This window comes from Ursus arctos, unplaced genomic scaffold, assembly GCF_023065955.2.
Source record: "Ursus arctos isolate Adak ecotype North America unplaced genomic scaffold, UrsArc2.0 scaffold_5, whole genome shotgun sequence".
Taxonomy (NCBI): domain Eukaryota; kingdom Metazoa; phylum Chordata; class Mammalia; order Carnivora; family Ursidae; genus Ursus; species Ursus arctos.
This window is the reverse complement of record NW_026623067.1, coordinates 23,582,000-23,609,528: the sequence shown is the minus strand read 5'-3', so window position 1 is coordinate 23,609,528 and position 27,529 is coordinate 23,582,000. Positions and strand designations below refer to the sequence as shown.

Below are 27,529 nucleotides of genomic sequence, written 5' to 3'. Positions count from 1 at the left end.
CCAAGCTCAGGCCGTAGCTGGTACTGAACAGTCCTACTTGTGCCTGTGCCCCCAGACACACTGTGCTCCTCGGGGACTTTCGCATGTATATCCCAGCCTAACTAATCACCCTTTGACCTCTGTACTTGGATCTCTTACAAGCATTAAAAACCCAACCTGACGCTCCTGTCCACACGTTTCAGTCACACACCCCTCTGCTCTGTGCGTCCTGTTACAGCCAGCATGATAATTTTGAAACTTGGGAATCCTAACACCCTCCACTAATACTCTCCAATCTCCTCTTACTGCTCTGAGGATAAAGATGAGGGTGATGGGCTTGCCCTACAAACCTCTGCATCGTTGGGGACCCAGCCTCCCTCTCTCACTGGCTCTCCCTGTCCTTCACTTCTGCCGGAGGCTCTGCCGCCACTCTGTGTCCTTCGGTCCTCGGGCGGACTGTGCTCGCCTTCCCCGTAGCGTCTCGGTGTGCGCTCCTCTCCTGAGCCTCACGAACTACGCTCACCCTTGGGTTCGCAGCCGAAGCATCACTTCCCCAGAGCTCTTCCCTGACCCCTGTTCTCCAAGTCTCGGTCAAGTTTTTGTTCGAAGTTATAGCAGTTTGTTTTTATTTTCATTAGCGTGGTAATTTGATCAAGGTCAGATTATTAGCTCCATAAAATTCTTTTGGTTTGTATCTGTATGCCTGAAGCCCAGCCAGTCTTCCAAACGTAATCGGGGCTTAATAAATATTTGCTGACAAAAAGAAGGATCAAGCTGTTAAAAATTAAGCTAATCTTTCTTGAAAAATTTCAGCGCTGGTTGATTGGTGAATGTCTGTCTCCAAACTCTTGGGTAAATTCTGGCAGGAAGAATAGTTTCCATAGCTGTTCAGGGCCAGTTAAAGTCCCATTATTTAGGTGATTGTAAAGATGACTTTGATTGTTGTTATGGAGATCTCATTTAAAATATGAAAGAGTTGTAAAAGTGGGCGGTTGTGATGGGATTCACCAGTAGTGCTTCCCTTTTCCCACTTCTTAGGAAGATGAGCCTTCTAGAATAAGGCTTTTAACATGTATTAGAATCACCAGGGGATCTTTTTAAAAAACCCTTCTCTACCTTGTCCCAGACTGATGTAATTAGCTTACGTCCTTGTGGGAAGAACCTTTGTGGCACAGACTGATATTTTGGAAAGATTACCCCAGGCACTCCTCTAAAACGTGGTCTGAGACCTGGGGAAACCTGGCCGGGGAGTGGGGAAGGAGCTGTGGGGCAGCCCACGTGTCTGGGAGCTGAAATTGCTCAGCCCTATACCTGGGACCATTTCACAGTTTATATGAAAGAAAACAAACATTCTAGGCCCTGACTCAGAACCACATTCCACATACTCAACACACACTTCTAACTAACTAGACAGGTAGAAAGGATGAAAAGACACCTGTCATTGTGAGGTGATCAAGTGTCTGTATTCTAGTATACGAAAATAGGTCGCACAACTCAATCCACGTTGTTTGTGGACCACTTAGTCAAAGAAAAAGATCCCCTTATGACTCATAGCCTACTTCTCTACAGCCTGTTTGGAGCCACGATATTTATTTATGATAATGTCTCTGCATGGTGGAGAAAAGAACATATATGAAGTCTGTTAGCTTTCGTTTAAAACAGAAATAAATGTGCCAGATGCTTGAGAAAGGTTCTGATTCAAATTTAGAAATAAAAGTTCGGATATTCAGACAGGTCAACTTCAGTCCTATGTAGAATTTTTAGGTAACAGAATACCTCATTACCTAAAAATGCTAGATAAATGCTAATTAGAATTATTTGTATTTACCGTCATGAAATAATTTATTGATAAGTTCCATTTCTGTCACATATTTTCTCGGTATTTCAAATTCAGGTAAGTCTTAGGTCTTAGAAGATATGTGGGTTTATCAAATGATTGGTAGTCATATATCCTGTTTTTTTGGCTGGGGGAGTTGGTAGTTCTGAAACTGTTTGAAGGGGAATTATATATAGACTTGAGTCAAGGTGGTCTCTTTTTTTAATTCAAGGAAGTATCGTCCGCTCTCATCAGAGCATTAGCCTAGGGGAGCGGATCTGGATCTGACTGGCTCTTAGGCGCTGGCCCGTCAGTAAGCTTCTGCATCCTTCAAATTTCTTAGTCACAAAAATGAAGGGATTGGGCCGAATCACCTTGAAATGAGTTTAAGTTGTAATAATATTTGAATTATGAAGTTCTTACAGCTTCCAATAAAAATAAATACTGCACTATAAGTTTTTGTTTTCATCCGTCATGAGCTGGTATATTTATACTACACAGTATTTTCTTATATGTGACATCCTAATTCTGTAGTATCTGTATTTTTATAAGGCACATCTCGTGATACTGGTTCTAGAACAAATTCCGTACTCTTAAAAAGATTTTGTATGTTAATTTTCCTCGTTATACTTTAGAGATTTTTCTACTATAAACATGTTTTAGCATAAGAAAAAATGACACTGTTGAATTCTGTAGTATTGAGCTTAGCAATACTACAGGTGTTTTTTAATGGCTCTACTTTTTCTTTTTTGAATACAGCTTAGTGATGCTGAAAATAAGTACAAGATTTTGGAAAAAGAGTTTCTTCAGTTCAAGGATCAGCAAAGCAACAAACCAGAAATCCATCTGCAGTCTGAAATAAATCTCCTCACCTTAGAAAAGGTACCTATGTCAGATTATGGCAATTTAATTCTGATAATCAATTTATAACGTATTATTTGAATATAAAATGTAATAACATTTCACTGTAGTAGTGTTGTGATGTCAACTAGGAACAGAATTCTAGACACCTGACATGGTCAGTACTTGAATTTCTTGGCTTTTATCAGTTTTCTCAGTTCTAGCGTATACTGATCAGAGTCTTTGGTTGTAGACAACAGAAGTGACGAATTGTAGGAATAAGGAATCCCCCAAAACTTTGAGGAAGGCTACAGAACAAGTTTCAAAATAGGAGCAAGAACCAGGGGGAAGCGCAGCGTGTCCTGTCACAAAACCGTCTTCTCTTGCGCCTGTTAGTGCTGTCACTGCTGCGTCCCAGGATTTCTGTATCCCCCAGTTCTGGTGCTAGTCCTGCCATTGGGAATGCTCTCTGTGTATTACTACCCTGTAGATTCAGCATCCCCAATGGGAGCATTCATCACAAGCCCACACTCGCCTCGCAGCCTGCCAGAGGGGACATCCATCCTCTTGCTTCCTGTGGTTGGAAGCTAGGTCCTGCCTCTACTTCTTTGGGGATTCACCACCAACGGATGGTATGTTCTGGTTCTAGGGTCCAAAAGCCAACCTAAGTATGACAGTACATGCTCTTACCACATTTTTTCATTAGATGTTCTTTTGGCATTATTGAAAAGATACAGCCTCCAAAAGAAAATAAGGAAATAATCTGTCCAAGTTAAAGGCCACTAGGGAGCACCATCAGAAGATTGCTGGCTGGAAGGTGGGAAAATGCCAGGGTAGTTCTTTCTGTGTGTCTTTGTCTCTGTGCTTCCCTTATGTTCTCAGGTAGTAGGTGTATTTTATGGTTCCCTCTCCCACCAGACAGCCCTTCTCTCCGCTTGCCTTGGGCCATCCCCACTGTGGCTCTAGCTCCCTGGACAACCTCCGTTTCTGCGTTCTGGGTAGTAAGAACTGGTCCTCCGGGGACTTCCTGTATAGTCCCTCCTACCTGGGAGAGGTAGGGACCGGCTGCAGCTGTTCATCACTGGGGGGCCTCACCCTGTCCCTCTGGCATTTCTGCTTTTCCATGACCGGTATCACCAGTTGCCTGTAGTAAGTTAAACTCTTTTGAAAACCTAGAGTGATTTCTGGTTTCCTGGCAGGATGCTGGTGGATAGAACTGATTTTTCATTACCCAGCAACGTGCATGCTCTCTGACACTGTGCTAAATGCTATTCTGAATGATTAAAAAACGTTCAGGATAGAGTCACCTAAGTGACCAGTCATACAGAGAGGCAGGAAACTTACTTAGGTAATCAAAGGGTAAGGAGGATGATGGCTGGTACCATCTAACTTTGTCTTACTAAGCGCCATGAATGTAAAGGAGAGACAAAGCTACTTCTACCGAAATCAACACATGAAATGTAACTAAGAAGTAAGACTGGCTATGGAACCTAAAGGACACATGACCTCTTAATGGGTGAATGTGTTTGGGGAGAATACTCCAGAAAGAGGTATTCGAGCAAAGTAGAAAGGGTAGAAAGACTATCGCATATTTTGGTAATAGAACCTGATCCTTATCGTCATAGATGCAAAATAAAAATAGGCCTGATAAGAGAATGCTGGAAATGTAATTTTTGGTTCTATGAGGGGGAAGACCTTAGATAGTAAGTTAAAAAGAATTTGTATTTCATCTGCTAAGAAAAGTCAGAGATTACTGTCACGTTTATCAGATTGGCTTCATGGATCTTAATGGAAGTGAAGAATTTTCAGGAAGAACGTTTGAGGAGGTGGAAGTTGTAGAGCGCTATGGTTCTGGACATACTACACTTGAGATGCTAGCAGAAGAATGGAAGTGGAGCAGTTGACTGAGGGGTTAAAAATGGGAAGTATAGTAGGAAGAGAGAAAAGGGCTAGACATATAGATTGGGGAGGTAGTGGCATCAAGTGGCCGCCTTAGATGCAGATGCAGTGGCCTGAGGTGTGCTGGGGAAGGTCCCCTGAACACTGGGGGGTGGGGGGGGGGCGTACAGCCTCAGGGACAAAAGGAGAGAGAGGAGGCCAGAAAGATTCAGAGTCTAGTGCAGTGCCGGCAGAGGAGGCTTTCCGAGAATGAGGAGGTAGCGGTCATCTCTCATGAAGGGCCAGTGAAGAATGGTGGGCGAAGGGCCACGGGTGTGGCAGGTAAGAAATCACTCACTTTGAAGAAGCCAAATGGCGGGCGCTTATTGAAAAGTTTGGCATTGCAAAAAGAAAAAAAACCCAAGGGCTTCAGAACACTGTTGAAAAAATCTTACATGGCGGTAGGAAAATCTACAAATGTTTTTAATTGTTTATCCTCAATCTGAAAACAAGAAGAAATTCAGCTTTATGAGAGGAGGGGATGAGTGGACCATGAAAGAGTTTTTCTTGGGAAGTACAGATGCTTAATTTAAGAGGCAGAATAGGGGAATACATAGAAAAGGTGGGGACAAGAATTAGACTGCGGTTAAAAAAAATTTTTTTTTTTTGTTTTGGACTTGAAGCAGATATTAATTAACGAGTTTCTTCTGTTTCCAAACTCACTACATGTTTCCGTGGCCTGTCCACGGCTGTGCTGTCTTTGGTTCCCCCTCTTACCCAGCGTGACCTTGACTGCCCGGCCTGGTTGCTGCTGCTGCCTATATATCGGGACAATCTTTGCATTTTTCCATTTAATTTGGTGGCCTGTTCATTTGTCTCCCTGTGAACTTGAATTCAGCTAGACATTCTCAACCCCTCTTTTGATACAAACAAGTGTCCCAACTATTTCCGTGTTGACAGCTGTGGATTCTGTGGTACTTGCAGAAGATGGCTGACCTGCACAGCGTCTCAGCCCTTCTCACAGGCCCCGGTTCGCAGGTGTCAGGATTTTCGTTTTACCATTTTACCTTCAGAGACCACCTATCTATCTCAAAATTAGAACAGAAGCGCTATCTTTCCTGAATATAAACTTGACACTTCCCACCTTAGAAATACATTTTAAGTGATTTTCAAAATCCCCTTTTCCAACTCTACTTCTAGCAAAAGGATAAAAATCAGTCAGCATATTGCCAGTGTAAACAATGCCATGAAGTTGTGCAGAGCAAGGAGGAAAAAAAGACTAGGTCAGCTGCCCCTGCACCAGACCTAACGAATCCATCCAGCATGTGTCACTAACTGTTCAGTAAAACAAGGCTCCTCTGCTCTTATGAAAATCCTTGGTAAATTTTTTTTGGAGCCAGAAGAGGGCAGAATCTTATTTCTTATTTCTGCCTAATAACAAAGACCTAAAAGCACAAAAAGGGAGACCTAAGTGAAAACGTATCTGATTCCATACATAATTTCTGATTATATCTGACAGAGCGTTTTCTTTTCTGATGACCCATTCTCTTCAGTGTAAAAGAAGTATTTCCATTTTCATGAAATGGTGTAAAAATAAGATACAGTTTTACTGAATATAATTCCTGATTCCTTTTGTTATGTAAGAAGTCAGTAATAGTTTATGATTTGCTTTTCGGTAGGAATGTCTCTTACATGGCTTAAAAATAATTCGGTTTTTAAGTAAATGCAATATGGAAAACCGAATTCAGTAGGGCAGACTGAAGTTGAAGATAAACGCTGATGTCGTCTTATTTACGATCATGTGGTAGCTACTGCCCGTCCACCCATCTTAAGGCAAAGGGAAAGATGAGAGGGGAAAAAAAAGAGGAGAAAAACACATTATCCTTTGGGACCTCAATTTTAAGGAGTTTGTAATGAAATTGGGGAGATGACTCAGAGAGCCGTTAAGTGATTGTGTGTAATCGAGTACCAGGGCACGTGATAGAAACTCTTTGCCATTTAGAAAACAGTAGTTTTAAGACCCCTTCCGGAGGGTAGCTGAGCCTGAGGCCTCCAGTTTTAAGGAAGCAGAGAAGAAAAAGAAGTAAGTGGCTCCGGAAGTTAATGGGGCAGGGGATGTGGTCGACGGGACGCGGACCTGGGGGCTGAAGGGGGGAGGGCCTTCTGTTGAGGAAAACCCAGGAACTGGGTTCAGCAGGTAGGACAGAGGTGAGATTTTGGAACCCCTCGAAACCTAGACAGAGGAGTAGAGGCTCAAGACTGCGGGCACGTAGCAGCGACGGTAGGGGTTTTAACAGCAGAAAGGGAAGTGGGATGTGTAGGCAGAAAAGATTCGAGGCTGACGAGACCCGAGAAGAGGAGAGCTTGGGCTAAGGAAATGGGGAAGGTCACAGAATAGAAGCACCAAGGTTTTCCGGGGAGCAATCTCTATCGTTGCTTGCGACAGACTCGAGCTAGGGAGCGGGCCATCAGAGACCACGCCAGCGCCCGCCGTCTCGTAGCGCAGGACAGCGCTGGGCGACCCGTGAGCACGGTGTGTGCTGGCCGCCTGCACGAACCTCTCAACTGACTCCAGGTCCTGACGTGAGTTTGCACACCAGCTCGGGATCTAAGTGTGTAGGCTGGCTCGCGCCTCCCGTCTACTCACAGCGCGACGTCTTGACGCGAGGTCTGGGAACGCCCTGGGATTGTAGCAGATCTGCAGTCGTGTGCACGTTTCTGGGCGTTGGGTCCATACGTTTCTTGAAAAAATAAAGGTAGGAATCATTGATTGGGCCCAAAGACAATTAGAAAAGTGAGCTTTGTATCTGAAACCTGCTAACTAAATTTAAGCGTGAATAACCACGCAAATGGGAATGATTTTGATAGTCATGGCAAAAGTGAGAAAACCTTATCCCGCTTTCTCTGTTGAGTCAGTCCCCTAGATATACGTGATCTGTCTGGCTTCATCCCTGTCCTAACCCTCATCCTTGGGCCCATCCAGACTACTCCACCTTCTCTAAGACCCATGGACATGCTTGCTTTTATAATTAAATACTACCCTTTTATCTCAGAGCTATAAAAAATTTTTTCCTATTCCTCTGATGCCCTGTTGTTAAATTACCAAGTAATGTGTATAAATTTCGGGGGCATAAGCAGAAGAGATCATCTTTGATAATCTCACAGTATTATTCAATTTAAGACGTGTGAGTCTAGTTGTGAAATGTCAACACCTTTAAATCCAAGCACCAGGGATTTGTAAAGCAGAATAGACCTTGACTCCCTGAAGTCATATATTACTGCAGAGAATGTTCTGGTCTTTTGTGAAGGGAATTTGGCAATCAGCTTTTCCTTCCTTTTTATTTTCATTTAAGTTTTCTGGAGTTTGAATTTTGGGACAGTGCCTTTGGTTTTGTTTTCCTGCAAAATATGAGGAGTTGTGTGTATGGGAAAAACTAGACTTGATATAAAAAAAAAAACCAACACAAAACTTAGACCCGTTTAGAGTCACAGTATTTTACTGTAATTCAGGCATATTATTACATTATCACTTAAATAGTAAAACTGTCTGTTGGCTTCATGAATTTGTTTGGTACTTGGTTTGAAACACTGAGAGAGTACATTCCAGAACATAGCCAAGTTGGCTTCAGTTCATGCACAACAGATTGCCTGCTGCAAGTATAAATAACCCTTTTTTTAATGGAATCACTTTCATGTTTTTCTTTATATATTTGAGGAAAAATAGAAAATAAGAGTTAGATGAGTGCTATTAGGAGCATTATTTTTCCTACTCTTGGGTTTATTTTAACATTCTTAAAATACTTTGTACTCTTTCTCTTCGTAAACGGCTTTCTGATAAAACACTTCACTGTTTTTGCTGTGATTTTTGCCAAAATTTAACAGTGCTAGCTCTTTTTGTGAGAAGACAAGTTCCATGTCATGCTAGGCCTCCAAAAGGAATAACCTGGTTTCTCAGATTGAAAGTGTTGGCGGAATTGGAATGCTAACAGTGAGAACTGCTTTTTGTAAAAAATGAACGTGTTTTGCACTCTCTACACGTTTTAATACATTTATAGTAACTGTCTGGAGGTTAAGACTGATTCAGTTCCTTTTAGTATAGGCTGTTAGGCAGTAAAAATACGACTATATTTTAAACAAGAAAATGTTCATGTGCCATAATATTTATAGTCAATTATATAACAGTTTTAGATGATGTCGTATGTTACACTATATAAACTCTTTTCTTAAGCCAGACTCTCTGTATATATTATCTTTCAGTGATTGTACACAGTGGTGTAGTGTTTCACTTGATACGATTTTAATCACTGTTAGGTTGAACTTGAAAGGAAGCTGGAATCTGCAACTAAGTCTAAACTGCATTACAAGCAGCAGTGGGGCCGCGCTTTGAAAGAACTTGCCAGACTTAAACAGGTATGTAGTTTATAGCTGATGATGGATTGTTCGTTTTATGTCTTTTTTCCCTTGACTCTTTACAAGTATGCATATTTGGCAATATCTCTTATGTTCAGATGTGTCCACTTCAATTTCCAGGGCTATTTCTGACATTAAGAGGTTAGGGGCTTTTTTTAAAGATCTTTTTTTTTTTGAATAGCCCAACTATCCTCCCCACAAGAAATTGGGAGTAATTTATTTTACTTTCACTTACAAAATGGCCATTTTTTTTTCTTAGTATAAATTCCTTCCATTGAAAGTACCTTTCAGGAGAGAACTTCAAGAATAACTTAAGAAATTTAACATGTCCTCCAACTGAACAGCTTATTTTAAATGTTATTCTTAGAAGACACAGTCATTTATTCAGCGAAGAAAAGGAATCAGAGACAATTCTCGCATAATTTTACAAGAGTTTAAAAAGTGATACTGGTTTCCTGAATTCTTCTTACGTTACTTTTTTCCCCCCCCCTCCTTCTTATTACTTGTTAAGAAATGCCGTAAGCCGCAGGAGAAATTAATCTTATTTTGGGATGTAGTTTCCTCAGATGATTAAAATGAGGTAAAATGTGAGCAAGGATTTTTAGAATCCAACCTACTTGACCTAACACTTTTAAGGATCAATAATCGTTAGCTTTATTCTAACTTTTGCCTTTTCTTTAATGGTCAGTTTTATTCTGAAAGAAATTAGGCACATAGCGCCTTTCAAATTTGTATTCTTTATATCTATCTCTACGACCATTCAATGCTATTAAACATCTTTGTGGTATCGTACTAATCGCTTCCTGCCCTCAGAATTATGTCCAAGACCACAGGAGAATGAATAGTACAGTTTGCCTTAACGTGGCTCCTAGAAGAGTTGAGATTACACAGAATGACTATAAGAGTTCACAGGACTAAGGATAGATGAATGTTACTGGGGGCCTCCTGAATTCAAGGTATTGCCCTAGATTTTTTGATGTAGGTCAAACTTACGTCTTCCCCTCAGGGAGCTCGCAATAGAGTAGTAGGGAAGAAAACTACAAGTATTACATTTGTACTAAGAGTAAGAGCCCTGAGAGGAACCATCCAGAGTAGTCAGGAGGGGAAAGTACATCTATGTAATAGCACTTAAGAAAGGTGTTGCGGGAGAGGAGGTATTTGAGATAGACCTCTGGTGAGTGGGTTGTGATTGAGGGAAATGTTGGAAATAATACCGCTGAAATGATTATGGCAAACGGGCATGAGGTTGGAAAGCATAGGCTGTACTTGGACCCAAGAGGAGGACCCCTTGTAGTGGTCATGTCGGGCGATAAGGACTAGAACTTCAGCGGGAACAAGACACACAGATTCTTGTAAACAACAAACAAAAAAACCCAAAAAGCACAGTTTGGGTAGATGGTGTGTAAGACCATCTACCTGATTTTAATGCAAAGACGATGCCAAAGGCTCAAGCCTTTCTATCTGGAAATAGTTGCCCAGTATGGAAATGCGGTATGAAGACGAGAAGGAGATAGGACTTGTAAAGTTGGACGTTTTAACTTTTGCACAGAGAAATTCAGCAAGCAGTCAGAAATGTGGATCTGGTGTAGGGAGGTTTGACTGGGGCTTAACAGAGCAAGGACTCCCTTGCAGAGGTGAGAATTGAAGCTGTGGCAGACAGAACTGAGCATTCTTAGGTTTGCAGAGGACAGAGGAGAGCTGATCCTGGAAGCAGCAGCTAGAAAGAGGGCGATCATGACCATGATTTCCAGCCCCTCCCTTCTTGTCATTCCATCCTAAGCAAGATCCCTCTGCAGCAGGTAATTTTACGTCCATTTTCCAGATGAAAGACACGGAGACTTAGAGAAGTTATGACAGGTGCCCCTGCTCAGACGGATCATGAGCGAGCGAGGACTGGAGCTATCGGACTCGAGTCCAGGCTCTTTCCCCCCCTTTAGAATGTTCTCTTTTTATTCCCTAGAAGCCCAATAATGACAGAATTTCAAGGAGAAGAAAGTGAGCCAGGGAAGGCTCTAGGCATTTCTGACAAAGCTCTGAGGCACGAGGCACAGTTTGGCACACCCCCGCCAGGAAAATGGCATCACTTGGTGAAAATGGAGTGACTTCGGGTGGGGAGAAGCTAAAGTCACGATGCCACGGTCCTTAGGTCACATACGGTACAAAGAGGAGGAGTCCCAGGGCATTGGGACCAAGGAAAGAATGTGTTGAGAGTTGCTGTTAAAAGTAACGGGATCCAGATTCTCTGAGAGATGGCGCACAGGGTGGTTTGGGACATGGTCTCAGAGTCCCGAGAGGTGAGGTGAATCTTGGCTGTACCTTTTCACTACCTCTGTGACTTGGGGCATTTAAATTCTTTGATTTTTCACTGTACAAATGAAGAGACTACTTTCTCATCACACGTTCTTCTGAGAATTGAATGATTGATACAGCATTTAACACAGTGGTGGGAACATAGGTCGTGCTCAGTACGCGGTAACTGTTAAAAGGAGCTGAGCCCTAAATCTGTTATGGAGTGTTCTGAGTTTTCGTCAGCAGGGACCTAAGGGGTTGGTAGCTCTGGATATTTTGGGGACAGAAAAATATTGGAGGGATTTGTAACTACGGTGTTCTAAGAACTGGTAGCCACCAACAATTTCAGAGTCTACAGAAGTGGCAGGTGTGGTTATATAGCAGTAGGGAAGTGGGTAGGATATAGTTTGAGTAATAACAGTACTTTGTATTTACGTGGTAGTTTTATAGATGTTCTTTAGAAAACTGTATAGAAGAAAAAAAAACAAAACGAGACCTAAACTTGCAGATTTACACCCAAGAGTCTATCCCCAAACTTGAGGAAGTTCTGCAGAGTGCACTGAGGCTGTAGTTCTCTCTTTTCCTCTGTCAGCATGTCCTTACTGAGAGCCTGTGGCGCCCCTCGCACAGGACTAGGTGCTCCCCACAGAGCGGAGCTCCCCCCCCCCCATCCCACGTCCCCCGGGGTCTGGCGGGTGGTAAATGAAGTTAGCCGAAAGAGAAGAATAAGAGGACAATGGGCTTACCGTTGTATTCTGTCCCTCAAAGCTAAGGGAAAAACATTTTAAAGACAGTATTTGAGATACCACTATTAGATTTGCAGTCCTTTCCGGTCTTAAAACAGAGTCGTTGGGGAAGATGTTGCCTGCCGCTGAAGAAGATTTACCTAGTGAAGGCTCAGAGACTCAGAGCATGGCAGTTCCTTGGACGGCATTACCACAATCAGTAAAGAAAAGGTAGAAAAGTGGGAGCTGTTGGAGAGTGAGGACGGACACAGGTTCATCGGAGTTGCCATGCAAAGGCTGCCGCCCCCCTGCCCCTCCTTCCCATCTCAGGCATCCTTGTCCACTTGGGCTGGGTCTTGCTCTTCCCATTTAATCCCTTCTTTTCTGTTGACCCTTTCTTCCTCTGTCTTTTCTACCCTCTTGCCTGAAAACCATTGGCAAAGTAATTTGGGCTGTTTGTTCCTCCGAACAGAGAGGTTATTATCACAAGTCAGATGCTTCCCTTGGAGTTAGTTTATGTGTTAAGAAGAGAAGAGCCCTGCGTTACGGGTTCAACTCCGAACTATTTGCTCAAGAAAAGAGCCTCATTCTTTGAGTGCAGTGAGCTTCCTTGCAGACTAATTGTTCCTTACCCCCCAAACTTTCTGCTTTGGAAACAACACTGTCAACAAACTTTGAGGTCACTAGGAATCACTGATGGTCGACAGACGACTTTTGAGGCTCGGCACTTAAGAAGAAATGCGAGAGCCATACTGAATTGTGCTCGGCCCCTATTTTTGCAGGATTAAAATTAATTAACTTCATCAAATAGGCACAGTTCATATGTGTGAAAATACAATTTTTTTAGAAGTTTTTATTAAAAACACATTTATTGTGTTTGAATATAAAATTGGAATCCTCGCTCTGCTTTTGTGCAGAGGCTTGTTTGTGCAACTTCTTGTTTAAATTGGATTAGTCCCATGTTAATTTTACATTGCCTCTGGTGACTAGCCACGGGGCCATCATCTCTGCCAGTAATTTGTCACAGCAAAATCCTCTGGAGGGCCATACAAAACATTTGTGTAGTACGGATTAGACGGGGAAAGCCATATCTTAGATTGTTAATAAATGTTAATGACAAAACCCAGCTGGTAAAGCTTGGCAGTAAGATCTGATGCTTGGTGCCTATTGCCAAAAGAATGTTTAAACAGATTTCCATTACTCAAAGGTGACCCAAGTATAGTCAATTTGTGAATTTAAAAAATCATACTCTTCTAATGATTTAGGGAAAAAACCCTTTTCTTCTGCCTCACAACCATAAAAATCGGTGTTTGCAAGCTGTAATTTTGTGTTGTTGCTGTTGGTCTTTGCAAACTGGGGAGATAACCGCTGTAAAACAGAACATAAAATGGGTCTGAACTTAGAAAACAAGGAAATGAGCCCCAGACGTTCTGGATTTGATATCTTTGCTACAGTGTGTAGCACAGATCTTTAAAGAATTCTGATTGTTAAACAGTTAAGGGGAAATTTAGTTTTTTCCCCCTCCATGTCCCCAAAGATTTTTAACCCCAACACTTCATCGTTCTACAGATACTCAAGGTTGTCACTTTAACTTCTTTTTTCTAAATAATATGTTCACATAAGAACATTTCCTGTCACCTTAGAAAGTAATTGTCTAAATAAAAGCCACCACTTTTTTCAAAAATCAGTCATTGAGAGGTATGAATTTGTTGCTGGAGAAAATTGAACATTCTCGTTATGTCAGAACAATTACGAGGAGGTACGTTTGTTCCCGGGACAGGAACCAGAACGGAGATTTGGGGCAGGCTGTGGGTCCCTTACCATATTTGTGCACAGTAGAGCTGTTTAAAACTAAGCTCTGATGTATTTCGTTAAAACAACGCAGACCTCATTGGCTGACACCAGCGCTATCTTGTCCAGCCTCCTGCTTATCCCCTCGGGGTAATTAATTTGATTAATTTATAAGTAATTTAGCCAAGGATGGGATGTAAATCTCTGTTTAAGAAAACAGTTGGAGGTCCAAGTCTTGGTTAAAAACTGTGTCTTGAAACCATCCAGGCCCTCCTACTGACTTGTCAGCTCTGGGTTATTTTCAGAAAACTTGACTTGAGTTCCTGAGTTTCGTTGTAAGTTTTTCCCACAGACTTACATGGTATGTGTGAGTGGGAGAGTCAGTAGTGGCCACTTTTTAGCCGCTGTTTAGTCTAGCGGATGCGTGTTTACATCTCCTCTCTGGATTTATAGGCAGCTAAGGCAAAATAAAGATTATACTCACTTGATGGAGGAGCCTTTAACCCAGAGCACCTGGCAGCAGAGAGGGTTTCTCTCTCTAACCTCTAATTTCTGTGCGTGCATGTGCGATTGTTATTAATGCCATGCACTTGAAGAAAAATTCAAGGCATTTAAAGTCTTTTCTCAAATGTTTTAGAACTAGAATGTTTCAAGTTTCATAAAGTGACAATTTTGTAGAGTAAGCTCACGTCATAACTGGCGTGTAGTACTTTTTTTCCCCGCTTGTACTTACGCTTGCTTATTGTAAAGAAATGCACATCTCGCAACATTGCATAACACAGAGAATAGTCCTCCCCGGTCATCTTATCCCCTCCTCAGCCAGAGGTAACAATTTTGTGAAGTTTTCTTGTCCTTTTTTATTAATTACTTTCTAAAAGAAATACATTGTAACAGTCTCGGGGGGGGGGGGAGGAGGAAGATTCCTATACACCCAACCCCCACCTTCTATTTTTAAGAAACAGGATTATCAGCGCTTCAGAAACCCTCTGTGTGCCTTTTCTCAACTGCATCCCCTCCAGAGGTGACTGGCTACTTGCCTAAATTTGATATTTATTCTTCCTTTGCTTTTCTTTACTTTTGTGTGTTTTTAAACTTTATATAGATGGAATCATTCTGTTGTCTACCTTAAATTGCTTTTACGATTTAGCTGTAGTTCATTTTTATTGCTTTATAAAACAAATATATGAACATAGCACAATTTATCCAGTCCTTTTTCAGTGATTTTTTTTTACCTTAAAGCAAGACAACACTGAAAATTTTTGTACGTGTCCGAGTTTCTCTAGTATTTATATCAAAAAGTAGAGTTTCTGGTAACAGGGTTCACTGGTTTCTTCTGCTTTGCTAAATAGGGCCAAATTACTTTCCAAAGTGGTTGTACAACTTTTCGGTTCCCAAGAGTGCTGTGTAATTGTTACTCTTCATACCATGTTCAGCACTTGGGTCTGAAATAGTATCACTTTGTGGCTTGAGTTTCCAGATCCCTGATTACCTCTTTGGAGCATCTTTTCCTTTCTTTCTTACCCACTCGTGTGGTTTCACTGGGGAATGCCTCTTTAGGTCTTGGGCTCAGTAGAAGTCAGTCAACAGGTAATCCAGATTTTCAAATTACCAGCAGCCAAATTTGAAATAACTACTATCACTCTGTTCTAGAAAATAGGTGATACGATGAAGAATTATAGTAGAGAATTGGAATCATTTGAATGATACAGAAAAACTAGAAGTATTTTAAGTGCAATATAAGAATTTAGTAGATGAATTAACAGCATATTGGATATAGCAGAACCAAAGATGTACCAACTGAAGTCAATAAAAACCATCCATACTGAGAGAGAGGCGGGGAAAAAGATGGAAGATATAGCCAAGACCCTGAGCATCACGTGGGATAGATTATATGATACTGACTCCCTTTGGTGTGTAACTAAGACCCTGTCTTTGTCTGGGAGCCGTAGCAAAATACCACAGACTTAAACAACAGATTGGTTTCTCACAGTTGTGGAGGCCGGAAGGCCAAGATCAGGGTGCTGGCATGCTCAAGTTCTTTGTTCAGTGAGGGCCTGCTTCCCAGTTCATAAATGGCCGCCTTTTGGCTGTGTCCTCATGTGGTAGAGGGCCCGTAATCCATGAGGGCTCCTCTTCATGATCTAATCACCTCCAAAAGGCCCCATCTCCTAACAGCTCAAAATGGGGATTAGGTTTCATTACACACATTTTCCCAGCTACCTGGAAGTAGAGGGTTCCTGTAAAACTTCTTGGAAGTCGAAATGGCGCAGAGCAGAGAGTATCCCCCAACATTCCTCCAACTTTTGCTTTTATGAAAGATGTACATTAGTATAGGAATGGCTTTTTTTCTAGTAGTGGAACTCCTTTTTGGATTTGTTTAGCAAAAGCCGGGACTGATGTAGATTTTTCATAACAACGAAGCAGTGTAATACCAACTTTCAAAAAGGTGGGAAACCTGCCTGCATTTGGGGGAGACACAAATATTAAGCCTCTAGCAAGCCCTCAGAGGACAATAGAATGGGAGAGAAAACAGTATTTGAAGAGATACTAGGTGGGAATTCTCTGAAAGTGAAAAAGGTATCAATTTATGAAATCTAAGCAGGATAAATACTAATTGAAACCATACCTAGATTCATCATAGTAAAATTGCCCAAAAAGCAATGAAAACCGTAAGGGATCGGGGTACAGGAAGACATGGCCTTCATGGGAGCAACAATCAGACAGATGACTTCACCACAGCGGTGAAGGAATTCATAAGAAAATAGAATACCATCATCCTTGAAGTACTGAAAGAAAATAACTGCCAACCTCAAGTTCTGTATGCAGTGAAAACGTTTTTTGTAAATAACAGTGACATAAGACTGGGAGACTTTGTCATGGCAAACCTAGAGTAAAAATATAAGGTGTTTTTCAGGCAGAAGGAAAATGATCCCAGACGAAAACAGGAGGATAAACAGCAAGGAAATAAATATCTGACTAAATATAAATAGTTGATTGTAGAAAACAACACTCACAGCATTTGTTGGGTTTAAAATATACATAGAATTAAAATTCATGACAAAAATCTGGAAGAACTAAAGTAGAAAAGATACGAAGGAATGAATAGAGTTAAAATGTTAACAGTATGCTCCATTATTTGTGAGGCTGTCAAAGTCCTGATCTGTATTATTATTTCTTAAAGAAGAGTAAAAACGACTAAGAAGCGGATAGGGGGTGGGGAGAGGACAAAGGGTTAATCTAAAAAAAGACCAGAGAAAAGAATAACATCAAAAAGGTGGAACGAGTACAGCATCCTAACATGTAAAGATTTAAACCAATTATATGACCAACTGCTTTAAATACAAATGGACTAAATCCTGTCATTAGAGACAAATGTTACATGAATACTAAAAACAACAGCAGTATGCCACTTAGGAGGGACACGGCTTAGATGGAAGGATATAGAGTGGACACATTTGAAAGAGGGAAGAGCATATACCACATTAATACTAATCACAAGAAGGCCAGTCTAGCACTACTTTTGTCAGGCAAAGTAGACTTCAGGGCCAGAAGCATTACTGTAGATAGTTCATCTTCAGAAAAGGGTCAGTTCACCTGGAAGATGACAACAGTTCCACCTGGCTGTATACCTGGCAACAGCCACAAATTTATGTAAAGCAAAAATTAAGAGAACTCAAAGGGGGCAACCCTCTTGGGTCCCCTCCCTCTTCAGGAGCTTTCTACTATCACTCAATAAGAAACTAAAAGGAAAAATAGACAAATTCCTAATAATGGTCAATTTTACCATAACACTCCTGCGAAGTGATAGAGCCAACAACAACAAATCAGTAAAGATTGAGAAGATTTAGACACCACAACCATTGGTGTATCGATAGAATATTCATCAGAGAAGTCTAAAATACACATATTCGAGTACACAGGGACCATTTAGCCACAGTGCTCACATGCAAGCTACTACTCTCAATAAATCTCAGAAGATTGTAATTTAGAGTCTTCTGTGCACACGGAGATTAAGATAGAAATTAATAACGAAAAGCTAATATACTGAAAATTAAGTAGTACACTTCTAATTACCCATAGCTAAACTGAAAACCATAACTGACATAACACAGCATATCGACACAGGATATTTAATGCAAGCTGTGCTTAGCGGGAAATTTTATAACCTTGAATGCACTTAAAAAGTAAGAGAAGCCAAATTATTCTTTAAATATCCTTTTCAGACGATCAGTAAAAACAAGAAATAAAGGCAGTTAGGGATGAATAAAAATTAAGGAAATGGGGGAAAGTGTACAACAAAATCAAAGTGAAAAGTTCTTTCCTTGAAAAGGCCTCCTGCATGGCAGAGCGTTCAAGAGAGTATGCGCTAACTTCCAACATCAAGAATAAAAAAGGGGGACACAGGGTTATTGATCCCATAGTCATAGAAAGAGAGAAGAGAAGAGTAAAAAAAAATTTTCTGTAAACTTGAGAAACAGAACTTACAAAACTGACAAGAAGAAACAGAAAATACTCATTGGGTAGCTGTTAAGGAAATCGAATCTGTAATGAAAAACTCTCACATAAAGGCTCTAGACCTAGATGGCTTCACGTCTGAATTTTAGTAAAAATGTTAGAAAAAAATACCGCTGCTCTTAGACAAACTGTTTCAGAAAGTAGGCAGACCGAACACTCCTCTTTTTAAAATGAGACTGGCATAATCTTGGTCCCCAACTCTGACAAGGACAAAATAAATTGGACAGTCTCAGGAGCATTGATAAACCACTTATAACAAGCACAACAGAGTTTATTAAATGAAAACATGGTTGGAAAGGAGAAAATAAGACTGCTCTTATTTGTAGGTGACAGACTCAGGAAACTAAAAAGTATCTACAGATGACCTAATAGCATTAGTGAGTTTACCAAGTTTGCTGGAACCCAAAGCAGTACGTAAATGTCAATGTTACTTTTCTGTACTACAGCCAATTAGAAAATCAGAACTTAAAAACTCTGCCATTTACTATAACATCTAAAAAGAAGAAATACCTAGGGGCATATTCTAAGACAGTTGTTACCCTTAGTATATAGAAAAATATAAAATGTTCAGTGAAATTAAATAAGACCTAAGTAATTGAAGAAGTGTTCACTGATTGAAGAATCAATATTGTAAAGCTAATGGTTTTGGCCAAGGTGATCTAAGATTAAGCACAATCATAATCAAATCCGAGGAGCCTTTTTTTTTTTTTTCCCAGCCATGGAAACAGATTTCTATAAAAATGTAGACGACTTATGCTATCACATATCAAGATTTATTATTTTAAAAGTTACAGTGTTAAGGCAGTATGATTTAATGCAAAGGTAGAGAAATAGATCAGGTTAGAGAGTCCATGAACGAACCCATACGTGTATGGACAGAAGTGGTGTGGGAGTGGTGTGACTGCCAAGCAGTAGGAGAGACTATTTTTTTAGTAAATGTTGCTATGTCAGTTGGAGCTCCACAGGGCCGGGGGGAAGAAACTTGATCTCACATACTCGAAACCCAGTGCATATGAATTATTGACCTAAACGAAGCTTCAAGATGGTATAAAAGAGCATCTTCATAGAAGAGTCTCTTTCTTCAAGACCGAGGCAGGCAAAAACTGCCTTAGATTGGACATGGAAGGCACTAGCCAGAAAAGAATAAATTTGGACTATTTTAAATTAAGTCAGAAACGCCATTACAGAAATGAAAAGGTGAGACAAAACTAGTGGGAAATATTTGCAATTTCAATAATCAACAAAAGACTTACCCCTGTATATATATAAGGTACTATGAATATATCAGTAAGGAAAAATGCATAACCAAGTAGAGCAAAGTGCCAAATGGTTGAACAGGAACTTTACAAAAGAAGAATGCTATTAAAAATACTAAACCTTGCTCAACCTCCTTAGTCTGGGAAAACAACGCAAAATAAAATTACAGCGAGATCACCACCACATAAACCTATCAGAATGGTTTAAATGAAAAAAAAATTTTTACATTACCACGTACTGGTGAGAATATGGAGCACTGGAATACTCACAAGGAAGTAAAAATTAGTACTACTACTTTGAAAACAGTACTTACCAATGCTGAAATTCTCCTACCCGATGGCCCTTCTCTGAATCCTATATGCCCAATAGAAAGGCATACAAACATGGGCCCGTAGACACGTGCGATAATACTGACATCAGCGTTAGAGAACAAGACTGCAGACTAGCCCATGTCCCTCCACAGCGGGATGAAGAGATTGCATATTCATCCAGCGTAATACTGTGCAGTAAAGACAATCCTCAACTACCCCGAACCCAAGTGAATCTGCAAAACAACGTTCACTTAAAGAAGCCGCCCATGACGTCTCACATACAGTTCCATTTCTCTGAAGGTCAAGCAGTCACATCTCATTTGTGGTGTTAAAAGTTAGGGCAGTAGTTATCTTGAGGAAAGGCGGGGTGGTTCGTGGGTAGGAGGAAGCATAGAGGGACTTGGGCGTCGTGATCGCCACGGAGTAGTTTGCTTTGTAATATTTTACCACTCTGTACACTTCTTGTGTGTAAAGACTCTGTTTACCAGTATTCAAAACATGTGTATGTTGACAAACAGAGGACGACATCTACCTGCCGACGGGACCGAAGCCCCAAAGGGGAGAGCTCTAATGAAAGAAGAGCACCCGTGCCTACAGAAATGTGTACGAAGAAGCCTGAGCCGACTCTGTTCCAGGAGAGGGCGTTGGCAGCCCCGCCTGCGCTACCAGACCGTCCGTTCCTGGGAGGGGGTTGGATCAGTCGTGGGATAGCCATTCTGGGGAAGGCTGCACACTTGTTTTAAAGACCTTTTGTCCTCTGTGCAGATTCTGGTGTGAGCTTAGAGAAAAGAGTGGAAAAGCCTATTATTACCTGGCCAGTGCAGAGACCGTTCGTTCGGTTTTTCACGGTGTATCTCTGTATCATTAGCCGTTTCTTAGATGCTTTTTACCCCTGTCCTTGTGGCAGCTCACTGTGTTGACAGTGACTCTTCCTGCCTTCATCTTGGCTTCTCCTGTGGTATTTCGCTAACCTCAGTCACTGCCTGCGCCTTGAAGGACTGTGGCTGGCCGCGGGAAGACGGGACTTCCTAAGAGAACCTGGCCCGTTCCAGACACTGGGTCGCTCGGAAGGAGAGCGCGTGGCTGTATCACGGGTCCTGTCTAACGGGATTGTGATCACAAGTCAAAGTCGTACGAAATCTGTTTACTCCTCCCATTCAAGTGCTGGCTTGTTTCTTTCCAGCGGGAACAAGAAAGTCAAATGGCTCGTCTTAAAAAACAGCAAGAAGAACTGGAACAGATGAGGCTACGTTACCTGGCTGCTGAGGAGAAAGACACGGTGAAGACCGAGAGACAAGAGCTGTTGGATATCAGAAATGAATTAAACAGGTATAATAACCCCCAAAATCCCTTTTTCCCCCATACAGAAGTGGGAGTTGCGGTAGGAGAGCCTGTTCCTTAGCCATCGGGCCAGGGCACGTAGCATATCGGGGCTGTCCCGAAGGAAGGGCTCACATGTCACACGTAGTGCGTGGGCTGCCACAGCCGCAAGTCTACACTCACGACCGTCAGGCCCACGTTGATTGCTGTGAACGCAGCTGTGGTTCGCTTTTTCGTTTCTATTCATACCCTTAACACTTTGAATTTCATTTTTGTGTGACTGTTGTAGGATTGTTGCTACTACTTCAAGGTAAATGATTATACTCAATTTTTAATAATAGGCACTTCAAATCTAGTTATGTTATTAATATAAATAAAATAGCCCTTATTAAGCCCTTACTGTATGGCCAGGCGCTATTGTAAATGCTTTGTTTTTTTTTTTTTAATTCTATTCATTTATTCAACAGAGATAGAGACAGCCAGCGAGAGAGGGAACACAAGCAGGGGGAGTGGGAGAGGAAGAAGCAGGCTCACAGCGGAGGAGCCTGATGTGGGGCTCGATCCCACAACGCCGGGATCACGCCCTGAGCCGAAGGCAGACGCTTAACCGCTGTGCCACCCAGGCGCCCCTGTTTTGTTTTTTTTTTAATCTGGAAAGCAACTCTTTGAGGAAGATATCCCCATTTAGAGATGGGGAACCTACTGGTTAGACGTTTAAGTAGCCTTTCCAGGGTCACATAGCTACTAGAGCAGAGAGCCAGCATTGAAAGGTGGTTCTATGGCTGTGTACGTACTTTTCAAAGACTTTATTTATTTACTGGGAACGAGAGCATGCTCACGAGTGGGGAAGAGGCAGAGGAAAGAGAAAGTCTCAAGCAGACTCCCCCCTGATTGCAGAGCCCAAGACAGGGCTCATCGTAGCACTGTGATCGTGACCTGAGCTGAAACCAAGAGTCGGACGCTTAACTGACTGTGCCCCCCAGGCGCCGCTGTGGCTGTATTTTTAACTATTGTTCAACACGGGACCTCTCTGTAATGTCCTGTTCATCTTAGTGACGGTATCGGCAGTACCATGTTAGAAAAGCCATCATTAGAAAGCAGTATCAGAACAAATTATCTTCTTTTTGGAGGGGAAGGCTTTTTAACTTAGTTTATGAAGACACTCGTATTTCCATTTCAGCAAAGCCCACTGTCTTAGCTGGGCTGCCATCACTGTAGATTGGGGGGCTTCAACAACAAATGCATTCTCTCAGAGTTTTAGGGGCTGCACGTTCAAGATCAAGGTACCAGCACAGGTAGTTTCTGTGAGGACCCGCTGGCTGACCCATAGCTGCCTCCCGCTGTGGCCTGCGGTGTGCGGGAGGGAGCAACTTCCCCTGTGTCTCTTCTACTAAGAGCACGAGCCCCACCACGGTCCCCGCCCTCATGGTCTCGTCTAAAGCGCGTCCCCGGCCAAGAGCCTTTCTCCAGATACCATCGCGTTGGGGGTTAGAGCTTCAGCATATGACTTTGGGGACACAAAGGTCAGTCCATAGCGCATGCGGTGACTCCTGCAGTCACTCTATCCGGTATTTCAGAGCTGGATTAAACAACCGCATTTCCAGTACTCACGGTAGACGTATCGTTTGGAAAAGGTCGAGCGTCATGTGACAGGGCTCCATGTCTGCTCTTCCTGTGCGGCAGATAATCGGCGTCCACTCTGTTGTAGACGTGCAGGACGTTACAAATAACGCGACCCTTGCCTTCGAAAATTTTGCTGTCATGTACGGTTTTTTTTTTTTTTTTTTTTTTGGTTTTTGTTTACTTTAGCATGTAGGTCTTAAGCCCCTGCTGTTTGCTAAGGACTGTTGGTGGCTGGAATGCTGATAGCCATTTGGCTACCAAATTTGCAGATCGTGCAGATTTGAATCTCATCATTAATATCTTAATAAATTAGGATTTAGGGAGAACTTAAACCACTAAGTACATTAGAAGTAAAAGCAGAGTCTTCTGTATAAATTATAAGGCAGACCTCAAGAGTGATGGGAAAGACAGGAGCTGACCGTTGACGTGAGGAGGCCTGGGAGGACACAGTGTGACGTGGCTGTTACAGCACCGGCGCGTCAAGGGCCGTTCACGACTCCGCATCGGTGCAGTCACACCTGGGTGCTTGTACCGCTGTGCAGCACGTGTTCAGGTCCGTCAGCTTCCTAGAGAGCTTCCAGGGGAATATGACCGAAAAGGTGGTCAGGAGAGAGGGATATTGCACGTGAGAACTCCAGGGCAAAGCGTTAGCTAGCCGTCTTCGGGAATCTGGCCGGCCCCCGAGTTCAAGAGAAGTAGGGGCCCCTCCTGAACGGAATCGGAGCCAGCTGTTGGGAAGGATGGGGCTGCCTCCCAAGTTCCGTGTAAGAAGGAACTTTCTAACAGAGCACTTCCGCAGGGTCGTGGGTTCCTAGTGACAGGAGTGTGCAGGCGGAGTCCAGACACCGTGTCGTTCAGGGGCGTCAGGGGTACCTTGGGAACGTGGTGGGGTTCGTCACCTACGAGGTTCTAACATTCTACGGTGAGCCTGACCGGTGATTTGCATTTCAGTAAAATCACGGTAGGGATCACCTGTCACTTGTGTAAAGATTCTGTGTATCCTTCACGTATCAAGAGAGGACAAGAAAACGGCTGCGCTTTCTCCTACCTCGTTTGATGTTGTAGGTTATTAGCTTGCATTCAGGACCTCTTTGTCCAGGAAGGCTCCGAGAGTTAAAGTAGAGGGAACCCCCAGGGGAATCGCTCTAATTTGTACCCCTACCCTGTTAACCACTTGATTGTCACCCCCCCAAAGCACAGGGCTTGGACTACGTAGGCTTTTTCTCTGAGAACAATGGAAGTGTTTGATTTCCTTCTTGGACTGCGCAGTGCGGTTCCGTGTTCTTTTGTGGGGGATCTTCGAGGGTCGTCCGACCAAACCAGAGTGCACACTGTCAACAGTCCTGCACCGTTTCTGGGGCCAAGTCTTCCTTGTCTGTGACAGCAGGACTCTCCTCACTGGCTCTTCTGCCTCTCGCCCACTCGGCGTCAATTCAGAAGTGGGTTTGGTCCTCACTGGCATACTCATCCTAAAGACCGTTCAGAAGCAGGGGCTTCGACTCAACCGCTTCATCCTTCCCATTTATAAAGATAAAATTTAGGGGTAGTTGCAAATTTAAACATTTCTGTAGCCGCTTGCAGAGAGGAGAAGTTACCTCTTAATTGTACATTCTTAATTACATTAAAACATACTCCACTGTCCAAAGTTGGTATTACTATCACTTAGAAAAGGGTACTAAGTATACTTAACATTCTCAAGGCCACACAACTAACGGTATTCCATTGGAAACACCCAAGTCCCAGTCTGGTACCTGCTGTCCCTTCTCTGACTCCTAGATGAGGCATCACAAAGTCGTACAAGGTGCACGCCGTCTGAACCAGGCGCTGACATCGAAACAAGGTCACTTTCTACGAACACTGGGTGATATTAACTCTAATAGCAAAGAGTTTTCTTCTTGAGCCACTGCAGTACCCCCAGCACCCGGCACTGTTGGGTACATAGAGATCTTTGCTGAATGACTTAGGAAAATTTAGTTCAAAACAACAAAGATTTACCAACGACCTAAAGACCCACAATAAAGGGTGATTAAATAAGGGTACATCCAACTGAGGGAATGTGGTGAAGCCCTTTAGAAGACACTGGAACATGCAGGGGAACATTTTATCAGTAAGTGGGAAAGAGTAGCATACAGCCTTGCCTGTATCCTATATCAGTTCTTTAGAAAAATAATTAAGATACATATGCATTTTTAATTGAAAAGAATTACAGAAAGTTACTACTTAGATTGGTTATCTCTGGATAAGATCACAATTTTTTTCTTTTTTGCCCATTTCCAGAACTGCTACAGTTTTTATATATTTTATAATTAGAAAAACAAGTATTATTTTTTCAAAACTGTTTTTATGAGCCTGTTGACTCCGGCTAGCCAAGGAGAACGCTGGGTTTTGTTATCTCCCTGAAAGTAATGCTACAGGCATAATTTCCCATTGAATCATTTTTTGAAACAGTGTTTTGTTAACTAAAAAAACCAAAAAACCAAAACAGCACTTGCTGCCTGCTTAGAGTGGCATTTGTTCTTGACTTCTCAGGTTAAGGCAACAAGAACAGAAACAGTACCAGGATTCCAGAGAGATTGCGAGCGGAAAAATGGACAGCCCGCGTGGCAATGCCCTGGAAGAAGGTTTGGATGATTATTTGACTCGACTCATAGAAGAAAGGGATACTTTGATGAGGACGGGTGTGTATAACCACGAGGACCGAATAATAAGTGAACTAGACCGACAGATCAGAGAGGTTTTGGCAAAAAACAATGCCAGTAATTAATAACATTTGGAAAATCTTTACAGAGACTCCAGGCCTAAATATTAATTTCATTGTAAGACCCTCGAAAGAAGGGAAAATGGATGTTTTAAAACCAATTTTCAATTTTTTATAAGCAGAATTTTATATGTCACTGTACAGTATTTATTTGATTTTATTTACTTTATGCTACCTCTCCCACTCTGGTTTTATTTGTAATTGCATTTTATATACTCATTTTAAATGACTTTTCGGTGTTTCTCATAATTTATAATTTCATGGCCAGCTTTCACAACGGCTTTTCACAAGATCTGTCCTTATGGAAATGACTGCAGTAATTTCCGGTTGTATAATTTTTCATGTGGAGCCAAAAGAGTATATGTTGCACTTTAAAAATGCCGCGTCCTATTCATTTGAATACAGCTATCTCGAAAGTTGAGGCCAACTGTAAACAATTGTATTTAACTTACTTTAGACAGCCTGTGTTTTTAACTTGTAACATTTGCAAGTGACAAGTTTGAAAACGGAAAGCAAGATCAGTGCAGGGAAGCGCTAGGCTCTACTGAATGACAAACGAGGCATTTATTTAAATAAAATTCATACAGAATAAACTTGTCTCAACACCCATTGAATTTCCACATTTTCTGCTGTGCTCCTCACTTCCAGGAAGATGAAAGTCACAGTTTTACAAAGGTGCTCGTCTGCCCACTCGTGCCCAAGATCGTATTGTTCTGTTTTCTTGAAAACCCAAACCCTCTAATGTAATAGGCAAAGGCTTCTGCTGAGAAATTAGAGTGAAACATGACTATTTTTTACTCCCCCGAATTTTAATCGATTGGTTTGTAAAGTACGCAAGATGAGGTCATGGATTTACGCAGTGCCCTTCTCTGCAACTTCAGCGAATCCCTGTGCTTGGGCCTCTCCACAGCCAGGTCTGCCCTCGGGGCAGCTCTCTCCGCCTGCTTTTCCCGAGGCGCTCAGCACCTTCACAGATGAGGGGACTCTGAAAATATTAGTTCCAAATTTCTGACTCCCAAGTATAATAAGTTGAAGTCTATTTTAGGAAATATATAGTGTTTGCCGAGAACTTCCATAAAAGCAGAACAGGCAGTTTGGAAACAAGAAAATACTTTTCTACTATTTTCAAGGAGGTGTAGTTTTGGGGGAAAGGAAAGCCCCTCCACGCATTGTTTTGTTTTGGTTCCTTAATAACAAGGTCTTGATCTTCTGAAAACAACCCAGCGGTCCCTGAGACAGAAGGCAGCTACTGAGTGAGACCAACGGCTCTGTGCGTCGCAGCGGCAAGTGTGGTGTTAATCAGCGCCGGACACCTGTCGCAGGGTTCCCCGCACACGGGACGCCGTGTTGCCGTCGGGAGGGCTCTGCCTGTGCCGGCCGGGCTTTGCGTGCTGCGCGCCTGTTTTCCAACACTAGAGGGGGCCTCGGATTGCGAGACCCAAAGGACTTCCCCGCAGGTCGGCCGTGGGCTGCACTTGGCCTTCTGCAAACCGTCTCCGGCTCGGTCACTGACGCAGTAACACGCAGTGTCCTGCACCACGCGGAGCCGGGCGGTGTGTCCCTTCTGCTTCCGCCCGGAGCCCGCAGGGGAGCGGCGCCCCCGTCGCCGTGTGCCTGGGGCTTGAGGGGCTCGCGTGGCCGTACTCTCACCCGTCTGAACACGGGGGACATCTGACATTTCACCGCCTCCTCGTCCTCCCTCAGCAACAGCCCTTCCGTGTGCAAGGTCATTCCAGGAATTCAAAGTTATTCTCAGGGTCGGGAAGTGGAGGGACAGCGCAGTGGGTGACTGAAGGGGGTGGCCGCTGACTGCGCCGGCTTCCTCATACTACACCGAGCGGCCGGCCTGTCACCGGATGCTCTCCTCTGAAGTAACATCTACCTCTAAGACGTCTGGGGCTCCTGGACACGGAGACAGCCTAGTGTCCACGTCTGAGGCTGGCACGTGGTCGTGGGCAGGGCGCCTCAGGTCGCCCAGGTAAGCTCCTTTACCCCCGCAGGCCCGTGACTCCTACCA

At 42.7% G+C, this 27,529-nt stretch overlaps 1 protein-coding gene across 8 annotated transcripts in view; it reads left to right on the top strand.

The window, feature by feature from the left end:
- Positions 1–26,105, top strand: part of CEP120 (centrosomal protein 120) — a 74,115-nt gene extending 48,010 nt beyond the window's left edge. For 5 of the 8 annotated variants that reach the window (XM_044387352.3, XM_044387351.3, XM_026507841.4 and 2 more), the window contains 4 exons: positions 2,555–2,677; positions 8,825–8,923; positions 20,995–21,140; positions 25,284–26,105. In XM_044387352.3, coding sequence (XP_044243287.3) covers positions 2,555–2,677; positions 8,825–8,923; positions 20,995–21,140; positions 25,284–25,518 — 603 coding nt within the window. In that variant the 3' untranslated portion in view covers positions 25,519–26,105. The remainder of the gene's footprint in view (positions 1–2,554; positions 2,678–8,824; positions 8,924–20,994; positions 21,141–25,283) is intronic. The other 3 variants (XM_044387353.3, XM_048220726.2, XM_048220727.2) reach the window with 1 other exon arrangement.
- The last annotated feature ends 1,424 nt before the right edge of the window (positions 26,106–27,529 follow it).